The 17,204-nt window shown below is 40.8% G+C and overlaps 1 protein-coding gene across 2 annotated transcripts in view; it reads right to left on the bottom strand.

The window, feature by feature from the left end:
* Positions 1 to 17,204, bottom strand: part of OLFM2 (olfactomedin 2) — a 445,169-nt gene that overhangs the window by 41,718 nt on the left and 386,247 nt on the right. For both annotated transcript variants that reach the window (XM_077262088.1, XM_077262087.1), the window contains exon 5: positions 15,547 to 15,653. In XM_077262088.1, the coding sequence (XP_077118203.1) occupies positions 15,547 to 15,653 (107 nt within the window). The remainder of the gene's footprint in view (positions 1 to 15,546; positions 15,654 to 17,204) is intronic.

Raw genomic sequence — 17,204 nt, 5'->3', positions numbered from 1 at the left:
AATGGAGAAACCCACCATCACATTCTTAATGGCTTCAGAAAGGCCATTTCTGAAATTTGCGGCCAGAGCACACTCATTCCACTGAGTAAGCACGGACCATTTCCGAAATTTTTGGCAATACACTTCAGCTTCATCCTGACCCTGAGAAATAGCCAGCAAGGCTTTTTCTGCCTGAATTTCAAGATTGGGTTCCTCGTAAAGCAATCCGAGCGCCAGAAAAAACGCATCAATATTTGCCAATGCCGGATCTCCTGGCGCTAGCGAGAAGGCCCAATCCTGAGGGTCGCCCCGTAAGAAAGAGATAACAATTTTTACTTGCTGAGCTGAGTCTCCAGATGAACGGGGTCTCAGAGATAGAAACAATTTACAATTATTCCTGAAATTCCTAAACTTAAATCGGTCTCCAGAGAACAGTTCAGGAATAGGTATTTTAGGTTCAGACATTGGACTACTGGTAACAAAATCTTGTATGCCCTGCACACAAGCAGCAAGCTGATCCACACTTGTAATCAAAGTCTGGACATTCATGTCTGCAGCAAGCACAAGCCACTCAGAGGTAAAGGGGAGGAAAAAAGAGAGGAAAGAAAAAAAAAAAAAAAAAAAACTCAGACTTTCCTTTCTTGTAATCCCACTTCTGCAATGCATTAAACATTCAACCTTGGCCTGGCATACTGTTATGACCCCAATGGCAGAGGGTCTCAAAAGTACATACCAAGTCTGCAAACACAAAAAACCAGCTCATAGGGCAGTGGTAACTGGGCTGACCATATATCTAATCCTAGCACCACAAATAGCAGCAGCCGGGGAACGTGCCTACGTTGGTTCTAGACGTCTCGCGCCAGCCGGAGAACTAACTAACCCTAGAAGGGAAAAGATAGACCTTTCTTGCCTCCAGAGAAAAGACCCCAAAAGTTGGATACAAGCCCCCAACAAATAATAACGGTGAGGTAAGGAGAAAAGACAAACGTAAGAATGAACTAGATATTTAGCAAAGAGAGGCCCACTGACTAATAGCAGAATATAGTAAGATGACTTATATGGTCAGCAAAAACCCTATCAAAATTTCCACGCTGGATATTCAAGAACCCCCGAACCGTCTAACGGCCCGGGGGGAGAACACCAGCCCCCTAGAGCTTCCAGCAAAATCAGGAATCACATTTAGTACAAGCTGGACAAAAAAATAAGAGCAAAGCAAATAACCAAAAAACAAGGAAGCAGGACTTAGCTTAATTTTGCAAGATCCAAGACCAGCAGACAGGAGCAAACAGAAAGGAACTGATTACAACGATGCCAGGCACTGGACTGAGAAACCAGGAAGTTTATATAGCAACACCCCTGGACTAACGACCCAGGTGGATGCCAAACTGAGGAAAGACAATCCCAGAGTCATATCACTAGTGACCACAAGAGGGAGCCAAAAAAGTCTAATTCCCAACAGTGTGGATTCTGCCTGACATGGTAATGTGATCCTGGAAGGGAGTTTCCCCTCACAAAATAACGTGATTATGATGTCAGTACAGGTCGTTTAGTCCTAAATCCTAGTTGCTGGAGAGACTTTGGAGGAAGAAGTCAGCTTTCTTTGGTCTGTAACAAAGAACCTTTCTGAGCTCCAAAACCAGAGGCTTCTACTGCACTTACAAGAAAGTGATCTATTGAAGGTAAGAGTAGGGGGGCTGTACTTTACCCTAAGCACACAAACACTAACAAATCTTAGCACACACAGTGTATAGTGCACAAGCCTGATTGTAATCTTTATTTTTTACTTTTCATTTTAGTTTACTCACATCTAAGATTACAATGGCACAGTCTACATCAAGGGGATTGACTGTCCAAGAAATTGAGGCGATTATTTTCAATAGTGATGAAGACAGTGACATTTCTTTGTCGGATGAAGAGTATATTCCACCAGCTAATGTATCAACTTCATCGTCCAGCGATTCCTCAGATGATGAAGAAGTAATGGATCCAGCAGAATGTGCAAGTAGAACATCTAAAACAAATGTTTTTTGGAACAGTACTGCTGTGGCTCATGCACGCACCCCATCACATAACATTATTAGAGTTCCTCAAGGAGCTGTCGGAATTTCCCAATTCATGTCCAAAAAAGATGTTTTCAGTAAATTTGTTTCAGATGATATTGCAGATGAGGTAGTTTTGTGTACGAATGTGGAAGGTAAACGTATTGCTTCGGAAAAAAAAAAAACTTGGAAAAATTTAACTAAAGAGGAACTATATGCCTATATTGGCCTTACTCTTCTGGCAGGGTCGACTAAATCATATGATGTGCCAATCAGAGAGTTATTTCTGAACCCATTTGCAGATCCACATTACAAAGCCACTATGTCCGTAGATAGATTTGAGGCTATTCGGAGATGCATTCGTTTTGATGAAAAGAGAACTCGGCCTGTGAGGTTGGCAACCGATAAATTAGCGCCTATTAGCTATATATGGAATCTTTTTATCAAGAACTGTTACAAACTTTACAATTCTAGCGAATATGTGACAGTGGACGAACAACTTCTTGCCTTTAGGGGACGTTGCAAATTTATCCAATATATGCCCAGTAAGCCAGCTAAATACGGCATAAAAATTTTCTGGATGTGCGATTCAGCAACTTATTATGGGATGAATGGCATGATTTACTGTGGAAAAGAAGCTGACGCTCCAGTCCAGAAAGATCTATGTTCCAACATAGTGAAAACACTAGCTTTACCAATTTTCCATTCTGGAAAAAATATCACTATGGATAATTATTTTACTAATTTAGAACTGGCCAATTTTTTGCTTCAGAAACAACTAACACTTGTTGGTACAATGAGACCAAACCGCCGCGAAATTCCACCAATAATGGAGCACAATGCACAGCGACCAATCTACGAGAGTGTATTCGGTTTCTGCAATGAGGCAACAATGGTGTCCTATAAAGCCAAGAAAGAAAAATCTGTGATATTACTGAGCACAATGCATCACGATGAAAGTATTGACACCAATGACAGGAAACAAAAACCTGAAATTATACTTCATTATAATAAGACAAAAGGAGGTGTCGACAAGATGGACGAAATGATTACTGAATATTCGTGTAAAAGGCAGACTAAACGTTGGCCTGTTGCCCTTTTTTCCAATATCCTTGATGTGTCATCCCTCAATAGCTATATTGTTTATTGTCAAACTAATCCAGAATTCCATGCCAACAGGAAGGACAGTAGACGTATATTTTTGACAGATCTTTGTTATGAACTTTTGATGCCTACTATGCTAGAGAGAAGCAGCACAAAATGCTTATCAAGGCAAATTACAGAGGCAATGATCCGATGTGGAATATGCTTTCAGGAACAGCCAGAGCAAAGAGAAAAAAAAAGAAAGCGCTGCTATATTTGTCCAGCAAAGAAAGAAAGAAAATCGGAGCGTTTCTGTTCTACTTGCGGACAAAATGTATGCAGGGAACATTCTGAAGAAAAAATAATATGCAAGAATTGTTGGGGGAATATGTAAAGTGGAAAATAAATATTCCTGCACCAAGTTTGCTACAGACTTTATGTAAAAACTTTTTATAAGAAAAAATGTATCCATCATAAAAAATTGTACTGAGTGAATATATTGGGCGTGCCTGTTTAGTTACATTTTTGTTGTTTTATGTACATAATTTTTTGGGGGAATTATACACATCTTAGGCTATGTTCCAAGTAACGCTGGGGTTCACCAGAATGTGATCCATAATGGATCTGACCTCCTGGTAACTCCAGCTAAGGCTGATGGAATGCCGGGATTCCACCAGCCTTAGCTGAGGTCACCAGGAGGTCAGATCCATTACGGATCCCCTCCTGGTGGACCCCAGCGCTAGTGGGAATGCATCCTTACTTTGCAAATTTAAAATAAACTTTGAAAAGTATTTTTATTTGAGTTATTTCATGTTATTTGCACACAGGCCTAAAAGGCCCCAGGTACGTGAATATGGGGTAGTCACAAAAAAAGCGTTGCTATACGAAATGCCTATAACATAAAAATATACGAACAACTGGAAATTACTAACAACTATATAGCTGAGGAATACCTAGAGTTTCAAAATTGTAACTAAAGTAGTTTTACAGAAAATAATAAAAAAGTAACCTGACAGGCCTGCGAGGCCCCAGGTACGCGTTCTACCAGCCTTAGCCGGGGTCACCAGGAGGTCAGATCCATTACGAAATCCCGTCCAGGTGGACGCCAGAGCTAGTGGGAATGCATGCTTACTTTCAAATAACTTTGAAAAAAAATTTTTTTTGAGTTATTCCATGTTATTTGAAAACAGGCCTCAATGGCCCCAGGTACGTAATAGTGTAGATTTCTATGGTCACGCATTCTAGGGTTAATAACCACCCTTTGTTTCCTATCCCTGAGCCAGCTCTCAACCCACTTGCACATATTTTCCCCTATCCCCATTATTTTTATTTTATGTATCAACCTTTTGTGTGGCACCACATCAAAAGCTTTTGAAAAGTCCATATATACTACATCTACTGGGTTCCCTTGGTCCAGTCCGGAACTTACCTCTTCATAGAAGCTGATCAAATTAGTCTGACATGAACGGTCCCTAGTAAACCCGTGCTGATACTGGGTCATGAGGTTATTCCTCTTCAGATACTCCAGTATAGCATCCCTTAGAATGCCCTCCAGGATTTTACCCACAGTAGAGGTTAAGCTTACTGGCCTATAATTTCCGAGTTCAGTTTTTGTCCCCTTTTTGAATATTGGCACCACATTTGCTATACGCCAGTCCTGTGGTACAGACCCTGTTATTATGGACTCTTTAAAGATTAAAAATAATGGTCTATCAATGACTGTACTTAATTCCTGCAGTACTCGGGGGTGTATCCCATCCGGGCCCGGAGATTTGTCAATTTTTGTGATTTTTAGACGCCACCGTACTTCCTGCTGGGTTAAGCAGGTAACATTTAATTGGGAATTTTTATCACTAGTCATTTTGTCTGCCATGGGATTTTCTTTTGTAAATACTGATGAAAAAAAGTCATTTAGCATATTGGCTTTTTCCTCATCCTCATCCACCATTTCCCCCAGATTATTTTTAAGGGGGCCAACACTATTATTTTTTAGTTTCTTACAATTTATGTAGTTAAAGAATATTTTGGGGTTATTTTTGCTCTCTCTGGCAATGAGTCTCTCTGTCTCAATCTTTGCTGCCTTGATTTGCTTTTTACAGAATTTATTTAATTTTTTGTATTTATTTAATGCCTCCTCACTACCTACTTCCTTTAATTCTCTAAATGCTTTCTTTGTGTCCCTTATTGTGCCCCTTTACAGCTCTATTTAGCCATATTGGTTTCCTCCTATTTCTAGTATGTTTATTCCCATACAGTATATACTGTGCACAGGTCCTATCCAGGATGCTAATAAACGTCTCCCATTTTCTTTGTGTACTTTTTTGTCTCAGGATATCGTCCCAGTTAATTGCACCAAGATCCTCTCTCATCTGTTGGAAATTTGCCCTCCTGAAGTTTAGTGTCCTTGTCACCCCTCTACTACACATCTTATTAAAGGAGACATGAAAACTTATTATTTTGTGATCACTATTCCAAGTGACCCCCAACCCTTATATTTGATATGCGGTCTGGCCTGTTGGTTAATATTAGGTCTAGCAGTGCCCCCCTTCTTGTTGGGTCCTGAACCAGTTGTGAAAGGTAATTGTCTCTCATAGTTGTCAAAAACCGATTACCTTTACTAGAACTGCAGGTTTCTGTTCCCCAATCTATTTCAGGGTAGTTGAAGTCCCCCATAATAATGACTTCTCCTTGAGTCGCAGCTTCATCTATTTGCTTTACGAGGATATTCTCCATTGCTTCCATTATTTTTGGAGATTTATAACAAACCCCTATCAGTAATTTATTATTTTTTCCCCCTCCCCTTATCTCCACCCACAGGGACTCTACATTTTCATTAGATTCACCTATATTATCACGCAGGATGGGTTTTAAGGTCGATTTTACATACAGACACACCCACCCCCTCGCTTATCTGTACTGTAATTTCTGAAAAGGCTATAGCCCTGCAAGTTAACAGCCCAGTCATGGCTCTCATCCAGCCATGTTTCAGATATCCCCACCATGTCATAATTATGTTCCAACAACATTAGTTATAATTCGTCCATTTTGTTGGCGAGGCTTCTGGCATTAGTATACATGCACTTGATGTTCCTCTCTGTACCTCTATTCTTTCTTAAATTACTAACTGTTCTAACCCCACCCCCATGCCACCGCCACCCCCAACTTCCTTATTTGTGCCCAGGTCTCTATCTGCACTATCTTCCCCTCCTATAAAATGAATACCCTCCCCCCCAATCCCTAGTTTAAACACTCCTCCAACCTTCTAGCCATTTTCTCCCCCAGCACAGCTGCACCTTCCCCATTGAGGTGCAGCCCGTCCCTAGCGTAGAGCCTGTAGCCAACTGAGAAGTCGGCCCAGTTCTGCAGGAACCCAAACCCCTCCTTCCTACACCAATTCTTGAGCCACTTATTAACCTCCCTAATCTCCCATTGCCTCTCTGTTGTGGCACGTGGTACAGCAGTATTTCGGAAAATACCACGTTGGAGGTCCTTGCTTTCAGCTTGCAGCCTAATTCCCTGAAATCATCTTTAAAGACCTTCCACCTACCTCTAACTTTGCCATTTGTGCCAATGTGCACAATGACCGCTGGGTCCTCACCAGCCCCTCCCAGTAATCTGTCCACCCGATCAGCGATGTGTCGGACTCGAGCGCCAGGTAGGCAGCACACCGTTCGACGATCCCTGTCTTTGTGACAGATTGCCCTATCTGTTCCCCTAATAATTGAGTCCCCCACTACCAGCACCTGTTTGGCCTGCCCTGCTCTCCTATTTCCCTCCTTTCTGGAGCAGTCACTCCTCCGGCTTTCAGAGGACATGCCTGGCTGCAGCAGTGCTACCCCTGTACTGGTACCCCCCTCATCTGCCAACTTAGCAAACTTATTGGGGTGAGCCAGATCAGGACTAGCCTCCCTGGCACTCTTTCCTCTACCCAGCTTTCTGAATGTCACCCAGCTACCTACTTCACTGTCCTGCAGCTCCATCCTACCATCCCCCTCCTCATCTATCCCATTGAGCGTCTGCTCTGTCAGCAGAAGACTCCTCTCCATATTGTCTATGGATCTCAGTGTTGCCAGCTGCACATTTAGATCCAGAATCTGGGATTCCAAATGCACAATATGCTCACATCTCGCACAGCAGTATGCACCCTCGACCGGCTGATCAAGGACTGCATACATGTGGCAAGATGTGCACTGGATGGCATTAACAATAGTGGAGCACATTTCCTAATGGGGATTGCACCACACAGAAACGTTAAATAAAAAATAAATACAAGTATTAATTAAAAACAGACAGCAATTCCTCCCTTGGAAACTCCCTGATTCCAAAGTCACTGAATCACAAGTCACACTTACCGCCGTTCACACTTACACTCAGGTCACACTCAGCTCGCTCACACTCGCTATGCTGAAGATTTATAGATTTTTTTTTTCCTCTATTTCCCTTCAACAACAAGCCACCTTGCTGTTCAAATGCACTTCCAAAAAGGACTTCAGCCCCAAACAGCTGCCCCTTATAAACCCTTGATTATGACCGCCCACCCTAAGTTAACCCCTTGTGTATATAGCTACTCCCAATTCAGCAACTCACACAAATTCACACAGGTATTTGTTAAAGGCCTTCCAAATACCTCCTCACTGAATCACAAGTCACACTTACCGCCGTTCACACTTACGCTCAGGTCACACTCAGCTCACTCACACTCGCTATGCTGAAGATTTATAGATTTTTATTTTTTTTCCCTCTATTTCCCTTAAAACAACAAGCCACCTTGCTGTTCAAATGCACTTCCAAAAAAGGGGTTGAGTCTATCTCCTATTTCTCCCAGAGTTGGAGGCGATGACCCAATACATTCAGGAGAATCTGGCAAGAAGATTCATTAGGAAGTCAGTGTCACCTGCAGGGGCGGGTTTCTTCTTCGTGCAGAAGAAGAATGGAGAACTACGTCCATGCATAGATTACAGGGGTCTTAACGCAATCACCGTTAAGAACAAATACCCTCTGCCTCTGATATCTGAGCTATTTGATAGGTTGCGGGGAGCGAGGGTATTTACTAAGCTTGATCGGTGGGTTGCTTACAACCTGATTCGCATCCGTGATGGGGACGAATGGAAGACGGCATTTAACACCAGGGACGGGCACTATGAATACCTGGTGATGCCCTTCGGGCTCTGTAATGCTCCTGCCGTTTTCCAAGACTTTGTGAATGATATGCTCACCACCTCGGTCATATTCTATCTGGATGATATTCTCATCTACTCTCGAGATATAGACTCCCACCGGAGAGATGTTTGCAAAGTCTTTGACCTCCTATTGGCAAACTGCCTCTATGCCAAGTTGCAGAAGTGTGTGTTTGAGCAGGAGTCCTTGCCTTTCCTTGGCTATATCATCTCCGCCCAGGGATTGGCTATGGATCCTGCCAAGCTACAGGCTGTGATGGACTGGCAGGAACCCCATTCTCTCAAAGTGGTGGAGCGCTTTATGGGGTTCATTAACTATTATCGCCAGTTCATTCCCCACTTCTCAACTTTGGTAGCTCCTTTGGTAGCCCTCACAAAGAAGGCAGCAAATCCCTAATTGTGGTCGGAGGAGGTCTCCAAGGCCTTCCTCTCTATTAAGTCTCATTTTGCTAGCGCTCCCATCCTACAGCGCCCCGATGTAGATAAACCATTTATAATGGAGGTGGATGCCTCATCCGTCAGTGCTGGAGCAGTCCTCTTCCAAAATGATGCTCAAGGTTGGAAGCATCCTTGCTTCTTTTTCTCCAAGACCTTGACACCAGTGGAGAGGAATTATTCCATCGGGGACAGGGAGTTGCTAGCTATGAAGTTGGCCTTCTCAGAGTGGAGAAACCTCCTGGAGGGGGTTCATTTTCCCTTCCAAGTGTATACCGGCCACAAAAATTTGCTTTAGACCCCGGGCTGCGAACACACCTTATACCATCCTTAAAATTATTTGGTGCGTTCTGCTAGCCCTAACAACAGCTTCATTTTCTGTGACTAGAGGCAGCTCCAGGGAATTGTAGCTCAACTCTTATTCACTTCAATAGAAATTGAAATGAAGTGTCCAAAAACAGCCAACACACAGTGACTGGAAAATACAGCCAGTGTCAGAGATAAAAACAGCTGATCAGTGGAGGTGCCACATGCTAGACACCCACCAATCTCAAAAACATGACCTATGCTTAGCCAGTTCATCTATATGCTAAGCCTGAAAAATACCTTTAACATGTTTATGCTCCATGATGTACCATTACGTCATGTATAGTGTCAGAGACTTTATAGCAGGCTCATAAACAAAGCCTGGACCATAGGGGGCAGATGCCACCTATATTACACTGCCTGCATTCCCATGAATTGCTGCTGTTATTTACAGTTGCATTTAAGTGCCACAATCCAGCCCAGATATTACTATAAGCAGTGCACCCATTAGGCACCCCCGCAACATGATCGCAGGGAGCCATTTTTTTCTTACAAAATTCAGATATTTTTTTTTAAGCAAATAAAATATTGTTTTAAAATATACATATTTGGTATTCCCAGAATTGTACTGACCTGGACAATCAATCAATCGTGTTAATTTTACAGTATAATAAACGCCAGTAGCATTTAAAAAATCAATGGCAGAGTTGCATTGTTTTGCCACTTCATCGCATTTGTTATTTTCTTTGCATTTTTCCTTTACTATACATGGAAAAAATAATGATGTAATTCAAAACTACATATTGCCCCGCAAACATCAAGCTCTCATATGTCTATGATAGTGCAAAAATAAAAAGTTATGGCTATTTAAAAAAGGAGAGGAACAAATGAAAAAGCAAAGAAGCAAATTGCCTGAGGAATGTATTTATTTTTAATTCCAAAATAATAAGATATCTTCATTTCCCCCTCATACAACCACTGAAGTGAATAATAAATTGTAATTAAATTAAAAAAGTAAGTAAACTTTCAAGATTTCTTTGTTAATTCTTTCCAAGTTTTGAAACACAGTGGAAGAAAGGGGTCAAATTGATACGGATAACCCTTAAACCTAGTGATAAATATGTCTTTAGTCAAAACTCAGCTGATCCATCTCCCATCAACACCAACACACTGGTTGACCCCATAAGTGACTGCTGCAGCCAATGATTTACCTTATTGGGTAGAGATCGACTACAATTGTCATATGTAAGAATATGATATTGTTGTAGTGTAAGGAAGTAAACGAAGACCAGTGGAGAGTATCAAAGCATCTGTGCTCAAGTGATGATAAATAATTAGTTGAGTTAAGTTTATTTTTAATTCTCTAACATTTTATGCTGTTAGTTACTGTTAGGCAATGGGATTCTCCCTCTGCATGGGATAGATCCCAAGCCTTATGTGCCTCTGTGGTCTCCCATTCAGGTTCCGCAGCTGCAGGTGCTGCTAAGCATAGACGTCAGTCCCAGCATCTTGCTCAGGCTTGTGGTGTTCGTTTGGTTACTGCTGGCTCTCCTGCCAAGCCTATGGTAACCAGCGATAGGCAGCGGTGACCTGACACTCTGGAAACTAAGTCCAAAAATCACCTTACTGAGCATGTCCGTGATGTGGCATTTCCCTATTGGTGGTTGGACGTCTCCAGCTCTGGTGATGTGGCAGCTCCGGATTGGCCCTCAGGCGGTGTCATGGCCGGCTGGGCGTGAGTGTTTGGGGTAGAGCTTTGGGTTTAAAAGACTTCCAATGGTGACCGCGGGCATGCTAGTATTATTTGTGTGTGGCTATGTGAGTGAAGACCCTTCCACTCTGTCTGCAAGTGTCATATGTCTGTCTAAGCTTTGGGACTGTATATGTAGGCAGGCAGCTAGCGTCAGTGGGGGCAATTAGCTATTTGGCTTAGCATCTATTACCTACATGTGTGCATTTAGCACAGTAGAGTTTCAGAGCAAACTCAACCCTAGTCAGGGTATTATGCTCAGCATCTGTTTCATTTCTGTGTGCGATTGACTCAGCTCAGTTGGAGAGCATCTGTTTCATTTCTGTGTGCGAGTGACATAGCTCAGTTGCAGAGCATCTGTTTCGTTTCTGTGTGCGATTGACACAGCTCAGTTGCAGAGCATCTGTTTCGTTTCTGTGTGCTAGTTCAGTTCACTTGCTTGTCCTGTGACATTTAACAGGACAGAGCACTTGGTACTCATTTGTACTGTTTCTTTCTGTGGAGTAACAGAGTTTTGAAGTCAGTGTCCTGTTCACACTGAGTGGTGTTAACCCAATGTGTACAGGTGATCACTCGCCGTGTGTTCCGTCATTGTTCACTAGCAGCAGTTTTCCATTCCTGCATGTTGGACCCCGGGTTGCGATTGCACTTTATTATTTATTTTAGTTAGCTCAATCCGCCATCCCTAACAGTTACATTTTTTAAAACACTGAACTTTACGCAATAGTTTATGTTTTACTAACTAGCTCACTTTTATTGATGCATATATTTTAGCCATATCAGCCAAACAACAGGACTGGCTCAACAAGACTTGTGTAATGCACCTGTACTGGGTATCGCAGGCTCTGCCTCCTTCACATTAGTCCACTGCCCTCTGTTGTACTCCACATCGAGTTTTGCAGGTTGCCCAGTGTGGCTCAGTGACATAATCTCCCTAATCCTATTTAAGTTCCATTAGGAAACACACTTGTGTTGTAGGATTGAGTCTCAACACTTTTGTTTGGCATCCCCCACCTTCTGTGCACAATGTGATTTAACTTGCTTCCATTCCAGCTTTGTTCCACTGTGTGCGCCCTGTTGCTCCCAAGATTCCTGAGTGTGCTACGGCCAAGGCCAAGGCCAAGACCAAGGCCATTTTGTTCTAAATGAGTCATCATTTGCTTTAGTTAAAAAAAAACTAAAGACTTTTTTGAGGGATATTTCTTTAAATAGGTTGGATTTGAAATAAAAGTTTATCATTTTGGGCAATGCTTCAAATACTAAAATAGCAACAGTTAATTAATAGACGTAACAACTTGTACTGAACAAAGGGCATTTGCAAGTCAGATAACAATTCAAGTCAATTTGAAAATTTAGTCCCCAAAAATCTTAAATTTTTAATTTTTGCAATATCTCAGAGAAACAAGCAATTTAAGTGTATTAGCTGTTTGAAACTCTTAGCCTGAAAATGGGCCAAGTGATTGAAGGTCACCATCATGTGTTTACGATGTACTGAATGTAATGAACCATTGTATGGACTTTCATATATCAGTCTGACCAAACAAATATACAGTATAAATTCAAAACTACAGAGATCATGAAGATAATTGAGCAAGAATCAAGAACTGACCAAAAGCATTTACTTAATGTCAAAGTAAACAGAAAAAGAACATACAGTGGGGAAAATAAGTATTTGATACACTGCCGATTTTGAAACTTTTCCCACCTACAAAGAATGGAGAGTTCTGTAATTTTTATCTTAGGTACACTTCAACTGTGAGAGACAGAATCTTAAAAAAGAGCCAGAAAATAGCATTCTATGACTTTTACATAACTAATTTGCATTTTATTGCATGAAATAAGTATTTGATACAATAGAAAAACAGAACTTAATATTTGTTACAGAAACGTTTGTTTACAATTACAGAGGTCAGATGTTTCCTGTAGTTCTTCAACAAGTTTGCGCATACTGCAGAAGGGATTTTGGCTCATTGCTCCATACAGATCATCTTGAAATCTTTCAGGTTTCGGGGCTGTCACTGGGCAACATTGAGTTTCAGCTCCCTCCAAAGATTTTCTTTTGGATCCAGGTCTGGAGACTGATTAGACCACTCCAGGACATTGAAATGCTTCTTACGGTGCACCTCCTTAGTTGTCCTGTCTGTGTGTTTCGAGTCATTGTCATGCTCAAAGATCCAGCCATGATGATACATTTCCAATGCTCTTACTGGAGGAAGGAGGTTGTGAGTCAAAATTTTGCGATACATGACCCCATCCATCATCCCTTCAATACGGTGCAGTTGTCCTGTCCCCTTTGCAGAAAAGCACCCCCAAAGTTTGATATTTCCCCACCATGCTTCATGGTTGGGACGGTGTTCTTTGGGTTGTACTCATCCTTCTTCCTCCAAATATGGCGAGTGGAGTTGATACCAAAAAGTTCTATTTTGGTCTCATCTGACCACACGACCTTCTCCCAATCCTCCACAGGATCATCCATATGGTCATTGGTGAACTTAAAACAGGCCTGGACAAGTGCCGACGTGAGCAGAGGGATCTGGCATTCCCTGCAGGATTTTAATGCATGATGGCGTAGTGTGTTACTAACAGTAATGATTGAGACTATGGTCCCAGCTCTCTTCAGGTCATTTACCAGATCCTCCAATGAAGTCCTGGGCTAATTTCTGACCTTTCTCAGAATAATCCTTGTAGGTGAGAAAACATACAAAATCGACAGTCTATCAAATACTTATTTTCCCCACTGTAAGCTGTTGATACTGTAAATTGTTGATGTAAAATAATTAATGAAAATAAAATGACCAAATAGATTGTTCTGAAATAAGGTAACTTTATTAGATTTAAAGGATTGGGTAGTTAACGCAACTGAATAAAAATCTCTGCTAACTATTAGTAATGTTGGAACTGATGAAAAGCAAACATAATCTTATTCAGTCTATTAGACGATTTTCTTCTACACATAGTGACAACTTTTATTGATGCTGCTTCAGTGAACCCATGTTCTAAAATAGATTGTCAATCAAGTATATTATTCACGTGAAGTGGATATGTTTATTGAAAACTAAATTGTGTACTGTATGAGCCTTCATCAGGTCTTAATGAGTTTGTACACTACTTTTTTATTGATGACCTATTCTTAGAATAAACCATAAATGTCTGATTGGCAGGAGTGTGACAGCCTATTCAAAGGATAGGGGGTGGATCTGTAGTAACCAGTCATGATCATGATAATTTTTTCACAAATCTGATGGGTTTCAGCAGCATCTGAGAACTTCCGTCCGTTACCTGTAGCAGCTGATCGGTGCCTGCTGGCACACCCCATTAGAAAATATTGATGGCGTATCCAAGGATAGGCTAACAATAAAAAAGTAGTGGCCAATCTCTTTAACATATTGGCTGAAGGCTTAGAAAATAGAGCCAAAACAAGCTTTATTCCTCATTAAAGTCGACACGAAAATTATACATTGTGGGAACTTCTATTTCTAGACATGGGTCTACCTGAGCAGTGCCAATAAAAAGTTGTCACTACATACTGAATAGTCCCAGATAGTTGTAAGGGGGACCCATTGGACGCATATCTCGTATGACAATGTTGGCTTACAGATCTGCTATTTGTAGAAGTCTTCAGTGATACTGTGACCATCATATGTAAGGTGGGCCTATCACTGATGTTCTTATTCACCAAAAATTTGTTTTTCACACTGCACCTATCTCACTTCTTTTGTCCCTCAGTCCTACTATTTCTGGAAGGAGGATCAAATACCATTTCTATTTTTATTGTAATAATAAAAAGTAGACTGTTTTTAGAATCTTGTAGATTTCATACTTTGACCTTCATATATCATTATATCCCATTAAGCAAATGGAGAGATTATGTTATAAATTTATAATTATCCAATACGACTTTGATCACATCTATCAAAACGTGAATTCAAATCTCTGCCACTTTGATTTCTGTTCATATCACTTCCATCTAGACTTTTATTGATATCATATGGCATGTAAGACCACCTATTTATTAACAAGGGGGGAGAGAGCCGCACCTCTCATTTACACCATTTTGAATGGACGTGTAGAGGTACAAACACCCCTTTAACTTCCAAATTTGAGAGAACGTATCACCTGTCCAGCTTCAGTCTGGATTCTACTCACAGAATTCTACGTGGTTCATGTTTTTTGTGTATAGTAGCTCTCCACTATGGATTGGAAAGGAGCTTCCCACACGGGCCAAAAAGTTAAAATTGCTGGTTGTCAAGCTGGTAAAAACTATGAATTTTTTAAATCTATGTTTACGACCCTTTCAACAATTCCTTCGTAAAACAAATAATTATCCAACACAGTTTTTCTCAATATTCCCAATCCAAGTACATCTATCTAAAGAAATTTTCTCCAAAGGCCAGTATAGCATAGTATCCAACAAATTATTACATGATGTGAAGTACTACTGCTGTTTTGATGCCAATAAAGGAGAAAAATAGCAGGATAAAAACCTATTACAACTTATTTCAACATTACACATTGCACAGTGAACAGAAGTACACATGCAATAAGTCACGAGGGCTGCAATTTCACTCTTAGACAACATAATAGCCTAATGTTTTGTACTTAGTAGACTTCATTCCCTTTTTAGAAGACAACTTTCATCATGAACATCCATAACTCCTCGTTACTTGATTCTTATTTTGCAGTTAGTTTCGTAGCCCTTGGCTTTCTAAAGCCAAAAGATTAGAGAAATGCAGTTAAAATAACACATTCAGCTCTTAAGCATGTATTAATGACTCACCCTATTATCTGAACTGGGAGCCATAGTATCCGTCATCCACGACCCAAACCTAGACCCCGAGGCACGTATCGTGATTGGGTTACTGACGCCTGTGAGTTTGCCACAACCTGAAAGTGCAAAAGGCATATAAAAGCAATAGGAATGAGTAACCTTATAAAATGAGCTTTTACAGTTCTATATATGAGGAAAGTGGTTTCTGGTCTATTCTTTTTAACACTTTATAGTCTACCCTTTGCATTTCATAAAATATCTTTTGGTTGCATAATTCTTTCTCCTATAGTCTTCGTAGGGGTTCACTCATTATGCTCCACAATCCAACCATCACTAATTGGTGGCTACACCCATGTGAGTGGCCAATATTAGAGAAACGTCTCAGTCCTTTTGACCAATAGGTGATCATGTATATCAAAATATCAGTTTAGAAACAGAATAACTTTATTAGTAAGATACTGTGATATTCCCACCGAGATTATAAAATCGACTCCTCAGAATCAGAAGGATGGCCCCATTATTCTGTAACATAACACTACCGTCTCGGCAAAGTGATCGATGATTGTTGAAACTAGCAGACTATTCCTTTGTTAAAAATGTTCCTGGAGCAAGAAGATACCTCTCCTTAAACCTTAAGGCATGAAGATGGAATAGGCAGTTGTATCTAGCGGATCTTTGGTTGACTCTAGAGAAATTATGTGGTTGGTAATTTGAGCATTGGAAATGCTCTTCTTCCTATCCCCTTTCTTTTTACATGAATTTCAACCACAAGAATCACCATCGTATTGCTGGGGAAAGTGTAAGGATTAGGTTCTAACTCCAACCTATAAGTTTCTGGGATTAATTTTATGGCACTGGTGAGAATGAAAGAAACACAAAGGCATGATTTTTCCAAATCTCTCTAAAGAAAATCTGAAGCATCTGATTATTTATACCTTTTATGTTTGCAGTCAAGCCATGCATAAATGTAGGTGTTTCTTCCATGACAGAAGATATCAGAACACACAGCTGCATAATAATTAAAGACAATCCTGTATCCACCCAGCCTAATCACACCACTCAACAAGTATTTGTTTCAATGTATACTCGTGACCCTATGAGACTTGGCACATCTGTAGACATTAGCTCCTTCCTTACTCTAAGGGCTCTTGCAGACAACCATATTTTGGGTCCGAGTACGAACCAACAAAACATCGGTTCGCACTTGGACCTATGTTATTCTACAGGGCAGTGCACATATCCAATTTTTTCCTCAAACACAGATTGTCTGAAGAAAAAAATCACAGCATGCATGATTTGCATCCATAAATCGGATTGAACTCAGTCATGTAAACCAACGCGTCTGTTACAAAAATTGAACTGCACTCGGATAAAATCTGAGTGTGGTCTGATTTTCAAGGACTGACAGAATAGGGAATATGGAGTTTTTTTTTCCCATTTTCTTGACAGCCAAGAAAATCGGATCACACTGGGATCAAACTTTAATCAAACTGTGAGCCAAGGGTGCTCTGAATGCTGCCATCTGCTGCTCCAACAGATGCCATATTACAGGGTTAAGCTACCCTAGGTGCAAGGTTTCAGATAAAAGTCCTGTTATATAACATCAGTTGGGAGATGCCACAGTTTTTTTGTGAAACTATAGGCATACGAAGGTACAATAAAGCACT

This window comes from Ranitomeya variabilis, chromosome 5 (genome assembly GCF_051348905.1).
Source record: "Ranitomeya variabilis isolate aRanVar5 chromosome 5, aRanVar5.hap1, whole genome shotgun sequence".
NCBI lineage: Eukaryota > Metazoa > Chordata > Amphibia > Anura > Dendrobatidae > Ranitomeya > Ranitomeya variabilis.
The sequence above is the reverse complement of the archived record's forward strand: the minus strand, read 5'-3'. Positions and strand labels throughout refer to the sequence as shown.